General features: G+C 48.5%; 1 protein-coding gene across 3 annotated transcripts; it reads right to left on the minus strand.

Moving 5' to 3' along the window:
- Positions 1 to 951: 951 nt before the first annotated feature.
- On the minus strand, positions 952 to 13865 carry TMEM35B (transmembrane protein 35B). 3 transcript variants are annotated; one of them, XM_090271548.1, is made up of 3 exons: positions 13593 to 13863; positions 12078 to 12258; positions 952 to 1406 (listed from the first exon to the last, which is right to left on the minus strand). In XM_090271548.1, the coding sequence occupies exons 1-3, from the start codon at positions 13713 to 13715 to the stop codon at positions 1348 to 1350; spliced, it is 363 nt and encodes a 120-aa protein (XP_090127674.1). In that variant the 5' UTR covers positions 13716 to 13863; the 3' UTR covers positions 952 to 1347. The 3 variants fall into 3 exon arrangements, with proteins under 3 accessions (XP_090127674.1, XP_090127672.1, XP_090127673.1); XM_090271546.1 differs by lacking the exon at positions 952 to 1406 and adding an exon at positions 10589 to 11128 and having other exon boundaries at positions 13593 to 13855; XM_090271547.1 differs by lacking the exon at positions 952 to 1406 and adding an exon at positions 11290 to 11959 and having other exon boundaries at positions 13593 to 13865.
- Between the last annotated feature and the right edge of the window lie 1870 nt (positions 13866 to 15735).

Consider the following 15735-nt stretch of genomic DNA (forward strand, 5'->3'; position numbering starts at 1 on the left):
CAGCTTGGGTGAGCCTAAAAGTTAGGTGAAGAAGGCCTCAGGGAATCACTTAAGCAGACAAACAATGTGAGCCTGGTTCATAGAGTCTAAGATCTGCCAGCTCTTTGGGAGATGGCCTCATCAAAGGAGCAATGGCCTCTGCCAGCATGTCTATCTGGGAGAAAGCTGTCCCTCCCCAGCTCTCACCCTGAGGCTGAACAATTCAGTTGCTCCCCAATACAGTTTCCCCTCATATGTCTATGGTGCCTTTCAAGCTGCTGGCCAGTGCTGGAGCTCAGAGAGAGTGAGTCTCAGAAAGTCTTTGCACACCCTCTGTCTCCCTCAGCCTCAATCTCCACTGGTTTTTGTAGCTAAAAGTCATGAGGACTTCTCTTCCTTGCACTGGAACCCTGGGCTGGGGGGCCTTTTGTGGGGCTGGGAACCCTTGCTCCTCACAGGGAACCTTTGCAGCCAAGATATTCCTCCAAATTGTTATCTGCCACATGTGGGTAAGGGACCAGCCCATTACACATCTTTGCCCCTCCTACCAGTCTTGATGTGGCATCTTTAATTCCCTGGTTGTAGGACTTCCACTCAGCCAGATTTCAGGCAGTTCTCAATGGTGACTGTTCTATAGTTTAGTTATAATTTTGATGTGATTGAGGTATACTCTTGATTTAAGAGATGTGTGAACAAATTTAGCAACAAGTTGTCATTTTCTGTTTTTTAAAATAATAGACCATCAATGAAAAATTTAAAAAAAAATAGAACTTATGAAATTCTATAGGAACACAGAAATGGCTGGAACAAATGGTTTAAAAAATCACGTCATGAATGAGTGATTTGTGTGGTCAAAAATATTTTATATATTTGTGATAACAATTTACTATACATGACCCAAATTCAATGTATAAACATAATATATAAAATTAAATTCAGTCATCTTTGATAATTTTCTGACTGTCAATCCTGGAAACCACAGCTTTACACATTTTTCTATTCTGCCATTACAAAGGTGTGTCAGTCAGGGTAGGTGAATGGAATGTATTTTATTTAACAATGTGCTTTCTTGATTTAAAACATTTAAATATTTAGGCATATAGTATATGGGCCTCCATGTGTACTCTTGCCAAGGATTCCACAAATTCTAGGGACAGCATGAACCTAGCACCCCAAACCACAATTACATTTCCAAATTAGACTAATGCTCACTGAGAATTAGGAGTGAGAAAGAATGATTTACTGGCAATATCTCTCTATTAGGACTAGTTGGTGGCAAGAGTAAGAGGGACAGGGCTGGGGGAGTCCTCAACATGATTTTTCTGGGTCACAGCTCCTGTAGCAGGAATGTAGTCCAAGGAAGGGGCTTCAGGTTCTGTTTAGGATGGTTGCAACAACAGGTGGGAAACACGATTCTCCTTCTAGGGCTGGAAGAGAGAGAAAGAGACAGCAAAGCAAATAATCAGCTTCAGAGAGAGCAATCTGGAAGCCTGAAGACGGAACAAGAATAAAACTGAAGTCTGACAGGCTTCTGTATTGAGGCAGAGGAAGCAGGGCGACTGGGTCTGGAGGTGAAGGCTCAGCCAGAGCAGACAGGAAAACAAAGGATGCAGGACTGGCTAAGGAGCCCCAGGCAGTATTCTGCAGAGCCAAGGACCTGGATTGGCACTGGCCAAGGGCAGGGACAGGGTTGGGCTGGGTTCAGAGACCTGGACTGTGATTGAGCTGAAGAGAAAGAGGAATGCAGTCAGGAAGGGGAGCTTTGTTCTTTCTGTATCAGGAGCAGCTTGCCTGCACCACATTTGGGCCCAACTGCCATAGGGTGTGGCCTGGATGGGTTTGGCCAGGGGTTGGAGATTCATGGCCCTGAAAGAGGAGAGGGAGTCCAGGCATATTAACTGATAGCTGCTAAAAAACAGTTGGCAGATGAGTTTTCCCTAGATCCTGGAAAAAAAGGGGTGTGTGACAACTAATCAAGGATCAGCCTGGGCTCCCTTTTCTGCCTTCTGGATTAGGAAGCGTCTTATGTCAAATACTTGAAGGTTTGCAATAAATAAGGGGACCAAGAGTCCAGGAGGAGTAACATTCCTCAGGCTCTTTGCTTCTGGGTCCTCATCCCTTCTCTCCTGAGTGACAGGGAGGGAGGACAGTGATTTCCAAACACTGTAGCTCTAGACAGAGGCTTTCCTTCTGCTATGTCTGATCTCCCAGAGGCAATCAACTCTCAAGTTCTTTTTTCTCCAGGTCAGACACAGAAGGCTAAGTTACACATTTCCCAAAGGAAACTGACTACTTTACTAAGGGAAAAGTCACATCAAAAGCTAGATAGTACAAGACCACAGGGATGGATGAAGCCACAGGGAATCATGTTTTATCTGGACAGAATCAAATTCAGCCTCAGGAGATTCAGCTGGCTCTAGTGTGGACACCAGATCATTTCTCAGAGACCCAACCTTGCATGGTCCCCTGGGCTGAGCAATTCATCCCAACAACAGAGCCAGTGAATTCATAATGTGGGTTCTGGCTGCTTCTTGGCCTTGCTTGACCCGAGATGTTAGTCAGCATTGCATAGAATAAGCCAGCCTAATTCTCAAGAAAGGAGAAAGAACTAATAATTACTGTGGACCAACCGATGTGTATGTGGGCTTTTGTTTAATTCTTCCAACAAGCAAGATAGGCTAAGATTTGTTTGGTGTGAGGTCTTAGGTAACATCCTTTCTTTTCCCACTCCTGCTCCCACCAGGTTTTGCATAGATGTGGAGGAGACTGAGAAGCTCAAAGGAAAAAAAAAATTAACCATGCTCATAGTTGGAATGCTAATGGGAGTCTAGATTCAAGCAGGAAGCAGGTGACCCAGTCCTGGTGAGGAGGTATAAAGCAGAAACCGTTACATGTTGCTGATGGGAGTGTAATTGGTGCAGCATTTTGGGAGGAAATTTTGTAATGCAATTAAACAATTTAAGTGTGCACACAACTCCTTGACACAGCAACTTCATTGCCACAAATTTATTCTACAGATTTTCAAGTAAACAAAGATTTGTAGGCAAGAACATCCATGGCATCACTGTTTACCACAGTGAAAGAACAGAAACACATGCCCATCAACAGAGAAACAATTTAGTAAAATATTCTATGCCTATTAAAAAGAAGGAGGTAGATATCTATATGTGCTTATATAAAAAGATCTATAAGATATAGGAAATGAAAACAATGCAAAAGAGCCTTCTAATACTAAATTACTTGTGAACTTTTAAAGAAAATTGACTATATAAATATTTGCACTGGAACAGAAAACATCTGGAAAGATACATATAACAAGAAACTGAACAGTGACCACTGCTGGGGGACCTTTATTTTCTATTTTAAATTTTTCTCTACTGCTTTGAATTTATTTTCATGAATATGTATTACTTTTTAAATGTAAAAAAGAAAAAAAGAAAAAAGGAATGTGAGACCAATGAAAGGTAATTTATCAAAAAGAAAAGAGGGACTTTTTAGTCAAGTTTATCATTAGAAGGCAACTTCAGTAATAGGACGTGAAGGTCAATAAGACATGGTGGCTGATTGGAGGACCCTTCGCTCAACTTGGCAACATGAACATGCTGCTCTCCTTCATTAAGCTCTCACTCCTTGAGACCCAAGCAGTCTTGCTGTGGGGACTCCAATAACATGGCTGAAGAGAAAAGTGGTTCCCTTCACCTCTTGAAACCAACTCCTGAGTCATCAACACATTAATAGCGAAAGCACCAGTGGCCAGAGCCACTGCCAGGGATTTGCACTCAGTGACAGGGTCCCTACTCAGCCGAAGGAAAAGGCAGCAAATCTGGTGGATCCCAGCCCCAGCTAAGAGCAGAATGGATCTCCAGCTTGGTTACCACCAAGTCTTGGCACAGTGGAGGTGATGACAGAGTTGCAGGTGTCCAACAACAGCAGAAGGGAGCAATCAGCAGGACTGGGTCAGGAATGTATCTGAATAATACAAGCTTGAAAAATCCCAGAAACACTTGAGGAAAATCTAACAGAAACCGGAATGTCTGAGTGAGTCCTTCAGCATCTTAATCTAATGATATTCAGGTTTCATTCATTCATATGATATACTAAGGTCTTACTATGTACAGTAGTGAGCACAGGGGATACAGCCATGAATAAGGTAAGCATGGAAGTTATTGAGTTCAATTGGATCAACATAAATACATTCTGTCAAGAGAGAAAGAAAAGTCAATGAATTACTCAATTAATTGCTTGATTACAATTATGAAAAGAGCTATGAAGGAGCAATCAGATCTAATCCAGTCATGCGTGTGTGTGTGTGTGTGTGTGTGCGCGCACGTGTGTGTGTTTTTTGGCCAAGAAAAGCTATAAAGAGTTACTTTGTCAGGAAGTGAGGATAAAGAGTAATTATGATAATTTAGTGAAGAAAAGTGAGGGACATCATTCCTGGCAGTCAGGTGCAAAAGCCTTGGAGGTCAGTAAACTGGCCTGTTCCAGGGACTGAAAAGGTGACTGAACCCACAGAGAGAGGCAGAAGTGGAAGAGGTTGAGGTCAGGTGGGAAGGAGGAGCCAGAACTTTACAGGCCATTTTGAGGACTTGGGTTTTATCCCAAGAGATTTTAAAAACAATGGCATATTTTTTTTGTATCCAAAAGCTGGCAAAGTCTAGGGAACACTCGTGTTACAAAGAATTTCTAGCCCGTTTTTACAGGCAAGACCAGTGCTCTACAGCTAGAGGGCTAGTATATGTGGTTGTGTTACAATTGGAATCTAGCCCTGGCCAGTGTGGCTCAGTTGGTTGAAGCATCCTCCCATAAACTGAAAGCTCTGTTAGATTCCCAGTCAGGGCACATGCCCAGGTTGAAGGTTTGGTCCCCAGTCAGGGCACATCAAAGGGGCACCTACTGGGTGTTTCCCTCCCCGCCTCTCTCCCTCCCTGCCCCTCTAAAATTAATGAGCATGTCCTCGGGTAAGAATTAAAAAATAAAAGTAAAAATTGGAATCCAAGGTCTCCATAAAGCCCCATCCTTCTTTCTTCTGGCCCCCAAATCACAAACTCATCATCTCAGTAAGATTTTCTTGTTTCCCCATCCAACCTGCTGTAGTCTTCTCTGTAACAGCAGGAGGAGGAGCAGGAGGAGCAGGAGGAGGAGGAGGAGGAGGAGGAGGAGAACAAGAATGAATATGGGAAGACTCAGTCTTATTGTCAGTTAACAGAGACCAGGGAAAGCTTGTTTCTGGAGCTGCCAAACAGCAGATCAAATGCAGACAGTACCAGGTGACAAGATGAGATCCAGGCATGTGACTCTGTGCTACTCTACTCTACTTCCCTATGAAAAACAGTAAACAGCATTTCTAGGACCAAGGAACTATGAACAAGACAACTTTCAGCTTATTTTTATCTTTAGCAATATAAAGAAAATAGGACATGTCTATATAATGCCCTGGGTTGAAAGTGAAGATTAATAAGAAGGATATACGGTAAGTGATGAAAAGCAAGGACCTACAACCAGGATTACTCTATCCAGCAAAGCTATCATTTAGAATGGAAGGGCAGATAAAGTGCTTCCCAGACAAGGTAAAGCTAAAGGAGTTCATTGTCACCAAGCCCTTATTATATGAAATGTTACAGGGAACTATATAAGAAAAAGATGATCAAAACTACGAACATTAAAATGGCAATAAATTCACAACTATCAACAACTGAATCTAAAAAAACAAACTAAGCAAACAAGCAGAACAGGAACAGAATCATAGGTATGGAGATCATTTGGAGGGTTATCAGCTGGGAGGAGGAAGAGGGAAAATAGGGGGGAAAGGTGCAAGGATTAAAAAGTACAAATTGGTAAGTACAAAAAAGACAGGGGGATGTTAAGAACATTATAGGGAATAGAGAATCCAAAGAACTTATATGCATGACCCATGGACATGAACTAAATGGTGGGATTGCTGGAGGGGTGGGGGTACTGGGTGGAGGAGGGCAAAGGGGGGAAAATTGGACAATTGTAATAGCATAATCAATAAAATATTTTTTAAAAAAGAATTGGAGTCTAGGCTCTTCAAAAGAGCTTTCTCCATCCATAGATGCCACTAGGAGGGTGGCCTGGGTGAAGCGGCCAGGGAGGCTGAGCCTCTCTAGGAGGAGGCCAAGGAGGCCGCTTGCCATCCCCCGACCAGGTCTCCCCATCCCCCGGGGGAGGCAGCTGGGCACTCAGTAGTCCTGGAGGAAGCAGCGCACGGAGAAGCAGTAGATCAGCGGGTCCAGGCAGCTGTTGAGACTCAGCAGCGCCAGGCTGAGGATGTGCAGGACGTTGAGCGTGGAGGCAGCGCAGCACCTGCCGCCATGACGCCCTCCTGCCCGGCCACCCAAGGTGCCAGCAGTAGGTGGTAGAGACTGAAGACAAGCAGAAGCCCCAGCACCATGTTCCTGGACGCATGGCGGCATGGACCGGCTGGGCCAGAGGGCTCTGAGAGTGCCTGCACCAGGGTCATGCAGGCCACGAGCACCAGCAGGAAGGCAGCCGCGAAGAAGGCCACGGTGGCGTAGGCCAGGCCTTTGCGTGCCCAGCCAAGCACGGGGCAGCGGACAGCACCGTCCAGCCCCGGGCGCAGCGCGTGCGTGGCGGCCAGCGAGGGTGTGGCATGGGCCAGGCGGGCCAGCCTGGCAGCGGCACCAGTGGCATGGACGGGGCCCCAGCAATGCGATGTGGGCGGTCGCCCTGGGCCCGAAGCCAGGGCTCCGACCAACCCGTGGCGGCCTACACTGATGACTGCGGTACAAGCCACGGCCGCGTAGGTGAACAGGTAGTGCGCAGCCCCAGGCACACGGCAGGTGGCCTCGGGGAAGGGCCACTGTGCCAGGCCCATGTAGCAGGTGAACCAGAGCGGCCGTGTGAGCATGAAGAGCATGTCGGCCAGGGCCAGGCTGAGCTGGCAGAGATGCAGGGCCTGGCCCAGGTGCCTGCAGCCACTGATGAACACCGCCATGGCAGCCATGCTGACGAGCAGCCCAGGGCCCCAGCGCCAAAATGTACACCATGGGCACCACAGTGAAGTGGGCAGGGTCATCCCTAGGGCTGCAGCTGGCAACACCCAGGTCCCCAACACTGCTATTCATCTTGGACCTTGGACTAGGGAGAGAAAGAGGTCACTGCAGAGGCTCACCATCTTCCCCCAACCCCAGTCCTTGCTGGCCTGAGGACTGAGCTTACCCAGCACCCAGGAGGGATGGAGAGGAGGGAATGGACTCCAGAGCTATTTGAAGTTGAGTGGGATTGTTAACAAGCTGTGGGAAGTGAGGAAGAGGCAGAAGTCCCAGACAGCTTGGCAATTTCCATCCTGATGCCTGGGAGGGTGGCAATGCCCTTCACAGAGGGAGCATGGTTCAGATATGTGGGGGCACAGGCGTGTGGGGGCACAGGTGTGTGCAGTCAGCCCAAGCAAGGCTGAGCCACCTGGGAGTTCCATGGAGAACCCTTCTCAGAAAGAGCCCAAGCCATCTACATCAGTGGGGGAACCGGCAGGGCATGGATGGAGGACCCGTCTTATGATGCACTGATCCAGAGGACAGGCCTATGCATGGTGACCCTAGACTTGTCTTGGTAAAGGTCCTCCCCCGGGGCTTGCCTGGAGTACCTTGGACAGAGCTGAAATGGGTTCCACAATGCTCAGGCCTTCCAGCCTGTCCTACCCTCTTGCCTTTTGACCATAAAGAAGTGCTGGATCTGACTCCAAACACTAGACGGCAAAGCAAAAAGAGCACAGGCCCTGTTGTACAGATGGTGTGCTGTAGAATTGTGCACGTGAAACCCATATCATTTTGTTAACCAGTGTCACCCCAATAAATTCAATAAAACAAAAATAAATAAATCAAGCTGAAAATTAAAGGGGGGGGGGGAGGACACAGGCCCTGGAATCAAGCAGAGTCTAGATAAACGCATTTACTTTTCATGTGACCGTGGGCCAATTACTGAGCTTCACTGAACCTGTCTTCTCTGCTGTAAAATGACGATTAAAATACCTACCTCAGTGTTGTTGGGAGGATTATGAGGAAACGAAAGTAAAACTGAGCACTGTGGCTGACCGTGGGGAGATACTTCATAACCGTTAGCTCCCTTCCCCTCTAGGCAGCGCACAGATAACTGTACGCCCACACAGGCACACACAGCATTAGAGGCACAGACACTCTGAGCGAATGAAACTACATAAAGACATCTGTGGGCATATTTCTCTCCTCTCCCCAAGGCAGGTAAGTGCACAAGCCAATGTCCTGTCCCTATTTTGGACACGTAGACAAATTCCTAGGGCGTCCCAAAACTCGGTTCCTCCAGTACCAAAATTTGTATTGCAGTACTTTTGCCTTTGAACCTCTCAGGGCAAGCCTTTGTGGAAGCCTGAGTGGGTGTACTCCTTTCTTGCCCTCCCTCCCCAGCCCTGTCCACCATGGCTCTAGTTCCCGACTGCCCCACCCCGGACCTCCGCTTGTCATCGCGCTAGATCAGTCCTCTCTTACCTCTTGCTGCTCTGGCTGCTGCAGCTCTCTCTGGAGCCCTGGGACCTGGCTTTAAGGAACTAAGACAAAACAGAACCCACTCCCACCCACACATTCCACACCCTCCCATCAACAGATTTAATCCCAGGACATGACATGAAGATTGGGTCCAACAATGCGGGGGAGGGCTGGGACCCACTGTGACAGCTGTGAGCTGGGTTTCTGGGGTGAGGCCAGGTCCCCAAGGGAAGGGAGTGTCACTGCAGGGCAAGAGGGCAGAGGGAGGGAGATGGAAAAGTAAAAGGAAGCCCTGGCAGCTGAACGTCATTGTGCTTACCTGACTTAGGTTTCAGCTGCAGTTTGGGGGGCACATTTCCTGGGGCCTGGCTTCTCCGTGGGCTCAGCAGCCACTGCTGGAGCTCAAGATACTCCTGCTGCTGTCAATCCCTACTGCTCTTCCACACCAGCTGGCCAGCCCACTCTCCTAGCATCCTGCCTTCCCACAGCTGCTGGGTGGGCCCTACAGCCAAGCTTGAGGGTTGGGGGGCGGGGGGCAGCTGTAGCAAATAACCAGCTTACAGGCCAAGCCTTAGTAAACAGGAACCCTCAATCTAATGCCAGCTGTGAGAGGTTTTACTCAAAGTCCTGGCTGGAGACAGCCTGGCAGTGGCATCCTGGAAGGGGAGATGGTGAGAGGCCAGGATGCTAGGGGTTCCAGGCTCTACTTTCATGGGCTTCAAAATTTTCATGCAGAGGAGCAATTCTGGAAAGCAAGGCAGACTGAATCACATTGGACAGATCACCCCATGCACCGTCAAGCTGAAGAGAGCAGGGGTGCCATGCCTGCCCACTTCCGACTTTGGCAGCTGGTGCAGTGGAAAGTGTGCCTTCTGGAGTCAATCAGGCCTTAATTCTAGTCTCAGGTCTGACACACAGGCACTTAAGCTTCCTGAATCCATTTTCTCATCTGTAGAACAGACCAGTATTTAATAATAGCTTTTACTGAACACTTATTATGTGCCAGGCACCACTGTAAGCACTTTAACCCACTAAACCCTCACAGCAATTGTAAGAAGTATTTATCATTATTAAACATATACTGCACAAAAGCTAGTAAGTGGCAGGAACCATTTTCTACCCCTCTCCCTTACTGACCAGCGTGGGTAAATCTTAGCAAGTTTTAAGTCCATTGTGGGAATTCCATTCTCCTTGCTAGTGATTGGTCTAGGAATGGAAATGTGACATAATTCTGACAAGTGGGATGTGAGGGGAAACCTAGAAGTCTTCTAGGATAGCATTCCTTTTTCTTTTCCCCTTTGAGTCTTCAGTGATCCTGACAGCAGTAGCCAATAGACTGAAAGCAGCAGAGCAGAAAGCTGAAAAAATATCAGTCTTTGATGTCATCGCAAGGTGGCCAAATTACCCAACACTGAAAATGAAGCTATGTTATCTCTGGACCTCTTATGTGAGTGAAAGCTTCCTTATTGTTCTGACATTCTATATATGTAGTATGTGTATACTACTACATATATATGCACTAATATATGTATATTTGTGTGTGTGTGTGTGTGTGTGTGTGTGTGTGGTGAAGACGGTTGGTAATGTGATGGTCACTTTTCCTTGAGAATTGCCACACACCTCCCTCTGATTCCCTAGGACCTCTGGGATTGATCCCAGGCTTCCGGCGCTGCTTTAACAGGCAGCACCCCTTGGAGTTGTCTGTCCCCTGCCTCCATGTAGGTATGCAAGCAGCACTGCACTGAGTGCCCCACCTCACCACCCGAGGCTGGCAGTTTCAGGTCCTGTAAAATGATGACTCGATGCCCATCTTTGTTAGCTCTGCAAATCTAAAATGCCCAAGATAAAAAGAAATTGGAAGGAATACTTCATGTGGCTCAGCTCAGAACGGCACAGGCAGAAGCAGGCACTTATACTCTGCCACACTCAGTGTGCATGTCTTTTGAACCAGCACTACTGTCACTTCTAGGAAAGAAAAGTAAGTGTGCAAAGGTGATTTACTGTGAGGTTTACAACAGTAAAAAAAAATGGAAATAATCCCAATGTTGTTCAGTGGGAGCTTCAGTAAATACATTACGGTACGTCCTTACAATGGAATACTACACAGCCATTAATATCAACAAGGTGAAACACACATGGAATGCTGTTAGAGTGTATTAGCTTTAAAAAGCAAGTAATAAAAATTCATTTTTTAAATAAAATTTTTTCATTAAAAATATCCATATAAAGGCAGAGAAAGAAGTTAAAAGGTACAGTTATGCAAAGGCATTGACAAAAGGAAGGCTAGTAAATGCCAAAGGAGAGTGTAGACTTCCAAGAGAGAAAGCAGGGCCAGGTGGACATGATGTCTGTTTCAACACTGGCCATATTTTGACCCTGGATACATTGTATTGGTTACAAGGCGGTAGATTCTGTGTGTCCTTCCATGTTCTTGCTGTGATAGTGACATGGCACAGAGAGGCAAGAGACACTCTACTCTCAGGACTTCGGGACTATACGTCGAGTCTTCAGCCTGGTGGACATGACTATGTTTTGAATTTTGACTATGAACTGGCAGAGATCCAGCAGCAGCAGGAGCAACAGGCAGACGACAGCTGGGATACAGGTGATCAGTGATTCTCTCAGAGACACCAAACTGAAGATAGCCACTAGAATGGAAAGTCAGGTCACTGAGGTTCCCTGGGGGCACCCAGGAGATGGCAGGAGCTCAGGGCTCTCCAGCCAAGGCTGCCCATTAAGTACCCCCCACACCCCTCCCCAAACTAGCTGCCCTTGTCTCCCTTGCCCCCCAGAGAAAGCAGGACCAGAGATTATAAGCTTTTTTGAACTAATGTAACCCCTCTCAGAGGGCAAGGAAGAACCAGGAACAATACAACCAAATAGGGTAGGGAGGTGGCTAGACAGGCATTTTGGAACAAATTCTTCCTACTCCAACACCTTTCTTCATCCTACCGGAGGGACCAGGGGTTGGTGGTAAAAGTGAAAGAAAGATGTGAAAATGAAGGAAGTCCCAGAGGTGGACAGCAAGGCTGGGGGAGGGCTGGTAGTGGTGGCAGCGATGGTGACAAGGCCATGGGTACAGAAGAGCCTGAAGATGTCTGGCCTTTCAAGCAGCAGCTGTCTTTGTACACCAGTTCCTGGGGGCAGAGCTGCTATGAGGGGGGCCCTCTAGGACTTCTTGCCCCAGGGAAATTCTCTGCCTTTCTGTTCAGGGGGCTCAGCTTCCTTGTTCCCACCCACCAGACACAAAAGTCAAGTGGCAGCTGCTACTCTGTCCTTTCATATCAGGGGTGGGATGGGAGGAGAGCAGTAGGAGCTTTTAGGTTACAATACATCCTTATAATGGAATACCATGCAGCCAATAGAGCTGATAAGGTAAATGGTATATTTGACATAAAAGTGTTAACAGTGTACGAGGTTTGAAAAGCACTTGTCCTTGTCTGAAGACCACGGAAACTGCAGTACAGCAGGAAGTGCCCCTGGTTCCAGAGAAAAAGGGAGAGTAGCAACAGTAGAAGGGAACGGAGGAACAGCCAGGTCTTCCCATCATACCCCCCAAAAAGCCCCCCTTTGCCCTGCCCGATGAACCCCTCTTACCCATCATGAGCACGATCAAAAGAAAGATGCTGATCTCCTGCAGCGTCGGCGGGCCCAGGGCCAGCAGCAACCCGGACAGCAGTTCCAGCCAGCCCACGGCCACTTGGTAGCTCACGGGATCTGGCCGACAGCCCAACACCCTCAACGGGAACACCTCGGAAAACTGCTTGAACATGATTTTCTAAGGGCGGCAGGAAACACCTGTCAGCCACTCACCAAGGATCCACTCACTGTCCAGGTGCTTCACAGGGGCATTTGGTGCCGACATCAACTGCCCCAACAAAGGAACTACTCCTCTAGGCTGAGGCCATCCTAGAAAGGAGGGACTCCCTGGGGGTGCTGAGCTTTGGAATCAGTGAACAGACTTCATGCTCCAAGGAAAAGAGCTGGATGGTGAGGCAGAGAGGGACTGATTTTCTCATTGGACTCTTAACCAGTCCCAAATTCCAGGAAGAGAAGCAAGGCTTGGGCCTTCTCACCTAGAGCCAAGGCCTTGGGAACCCACAGCTTCTCTTTCTGCCTGGCCTGGTTTCTCCGCAGGTACTATTCAGGGAATATTTGGGATTGGGAGAGGGGATGAAAGGGCACCCTGTTGCTCATTAAACAGATTCCACTTTCTACATTGTGTGTTGGTGCCTGGGGCCCACTGTAGTAGTTGAGGGAGCTCCAAGTGCTTCATCTTGCTGAGCCAGGCTCCATCCTGGGACACAACCTCACCCCATCCCTCAGGTTGGCTATCTTTTCCTGCTCCTCCCACTTCAGCGCTATCTCCCCTACTCCACGATGCAAGGAAGCTCTAAGCTGTCTGGCTCTGGGGATGAACTTGCCCAAACCCACCACCTTTTGCCAGGACAGAAGGGGAGAATCCAGGCCTGGGAGAGGGAGCTGGAAGGAGTCTCCAAGTCAGGCTTGTTTGAGAGGCTTGTTTGGTGGGCATAAGAAGGAGCAAGCATTCCCCAGAGTCTAGAACTAGACAGGTGGCCTAAGGGCAACTTCTAGGCCTCCCTCCAGAAAAGGGCTCTCGGGATTATAAATTAGGAGTGTCTAGTTTGGGTCCTACTTCCCGACTAGCTGTGTAACCTCTCCATCCTCAGGGCGGGTTTCCTACACTGCCAAGCGGGGATTAGTAAAGCCCTATCTCACGAGGCTCCCAAGAACTCAGCAAAGGAAGGAGGGGAAAGGGGTAGGAAAGGAGCTGTGTCTCTTTTCCGTCCCGTATTTCTCCCCCAGGGTCCCGGAGCATTCCTCCTGGGGTTCTCAATTTGCCTAGACCACCAACGACCCTTCCGTCTATGGAAGATCCACAGAACTCAGAGAAACAACGCAGGAAGGCGTCAACGTCGAAATCAAGGTCCAGGTGCTCTTCCCCCAGCTCTAGCGCCACCTCGCCCGAAGGCAGGCGGGTCAGCGGGGCACAGGTGCAGGCAAATGGGGGCCGGACGCGCCGGGCGCCCGGGTAACTGCGGGGGTAACCGCCGGGGCCCATCCGCCCGCTACCCACGCCACGCCGCTCACCATCTGCTGCGATGCGGGAGCCGAGATCTGCTCCGAGAGCTTGGCCGCCCCCGTGAGCATGAAGAAGCAGCTCAGCAGAACGCGCAGAACGACAGCGACCAGAACAGGGAGCAGAAGCGCCATGGCCACGCAGACTCTCCGCGAGGGCGGGCTCACTCGCCCCGGGTCCGGCCCCGCCGAAAACCCGCCCCTGCCTCGGATGCACTTCCTCCCGTCTTCAGGCTCTCAGAGGAAGCTTGTTAGGACCTCCCTTTCCTCACCTTCCACGGGGGTACTACCCTCTCTTTTGTCCCAGCACCGGCTGCGGGGTCGAGGGTGGGGGCGGGGAAGGATGGGAGCGGCGTTTGCGGCAGATGGAACACTGGGGCCCATTTGGCTCTTAACTGACTAAATGGGTCTCCTTAAATTCAAGGAAATCTCCCAGTCAATGAGGCAGGGCGGAGTCAAACATGGGTATCTGGATGTGTCTTGCAGAAGCGCTCCCTTAGGTTCCAATGACCAGGGCTTCATTCCTGCCTGGGCCACCCTAGCTTCGCGACCTGAGCTGTCACCTGACCTCAGCCGGACTCAGTATCTGCTTCTGTAAATGGGGATAACGCCGCATCAGTCCTCCTGCGTCTGTAATAGGCCTAGCACAATGCCTGGCACGTGTATGAGCTCAAAAAAGTTATTTGCAAATTAGTTATGTTTATGAAATTATTAGTAATAAATCAACGAGTCCTTATAAAATAAATTGCTCTTTTGTACTTTGCCTGAAACCTATTTTCCCTCTGATTTCTCTCAGCTGAAATTAAAATATAAAATGTGTTTGAAAATTCAGATACGTGTGATATAGGAGGCAGTTAGGCGTGAGCAGAGTAGGACCCACAGGCCAAGTACAGGTCACCATGGCGAACGTTCCCCGGGCTCCAGATGCCTAGCCCTTACTGAACAACAATTGGGGTCCTGCTGCCGCCACTCTCTAGACAAACTTCCAGAAGCAAAGGTTTGGTGATATAGGAAAGGGATCTTTATTCAAAAGCTTCACAATTTTGGAATAACATCTTTCCACATGCATTAGTCACTCAGGCCTATTAATTAAAGCTAAACTCTTTTAACTCTTTAGTTACAGCTTTAATCACTTACGTCTATCAGTTAAGGCTAAACTCTTAACACCTGAGTTCTCCTAGCATTTTCCCCCTGTTAGCTTTAATTATCATATTTCTACAGGGTTAGTTTACAAACCAAAACAATGTAAGATACAAAAGCTACACATTCTTTTGGAAGAATGGCAGGTTTTTGCCTCAGAGGTCATTTCCTCTAGATCACTCAAAGAATAACCCTGCCACCCTCTTCCAGGCCAGCCCACCCTAGGCTGCACCCAGAGTTTCTTCCCATCTGTTGGGAAGCACAGGCAGCTGCAGCATGATCATCGAGGCATCCATGAGGAAGAAGAGAGTCCAAGAGCCAGAGAGAGCCTGTGCTCACCAGTCTGAGTCCTCCTTTTATTTCAAATCTTCTTGCTCATAATTCCATGTACTTTGAAGGCATTCAGCTTCTCAGCCAATCTTGTCCTAGGCTGTTTACCATTGCTTTGGGCAACTGCCTCCTACAGCACCTCCCTACTTCTCCCCAGTGATTTGATCATATTTCTCTGTATTATAACAGGCAAAACTGGGAACACGAGCATTGTAGGTTGGGACCTTGCCCCCAGGGTGACCCTTCCTCCCCTAGTAGGTCGCTGGTCATGTGGTTTAGACCCCCTGACCTTACCTCCCCTGGCATATAGCCAATCATGTGTTAGACTCCCTTAGAGGAGGAGCAGGGGTCTGGAGAACAGTCTCATATGACTACCTTGCATGACTCCATTAAGGAGGCCCTCAGGACAGGGAAGTTCTGACGGCATCAAATATTCTTAGTAACAAAACCTCTGTGGTATGTCGACCTGTTTTGGTCAAACTACAGATAACATCTAGGCCTCAGCTGTGTTTCAGCTCCAGGCCCAGAAGAGTATCATGACCAGGCAGGGCAATGCTATGCATCACAGTGGGGCCAGGGCCCACGACTAATGATCCCCTGCCTTGGTGTGGATTCATCAGTGGAGGCTAGGACCCTAAGACAGACTTGGAAAGCTGATGAGTATTCTATTGAGAGCCTCCCCTGA

This window comes from Furipterus horrens, unplaced genomic scaffold, assembly GCF_987537825.1.
Source record: "Furipterus horrens unplaced genomic scaffold, mFurHor1.1.pri manual_scaffold_3, whole genome shotgun sequence".
In the NCBI taxonomy this organism is placed as follows: domain Eukaryota; kingdom Metazoa; phylum Chordata; class Mammalia; order Chiroptera; family Furipteridae; genus Furipterus; species Furipterus horrens.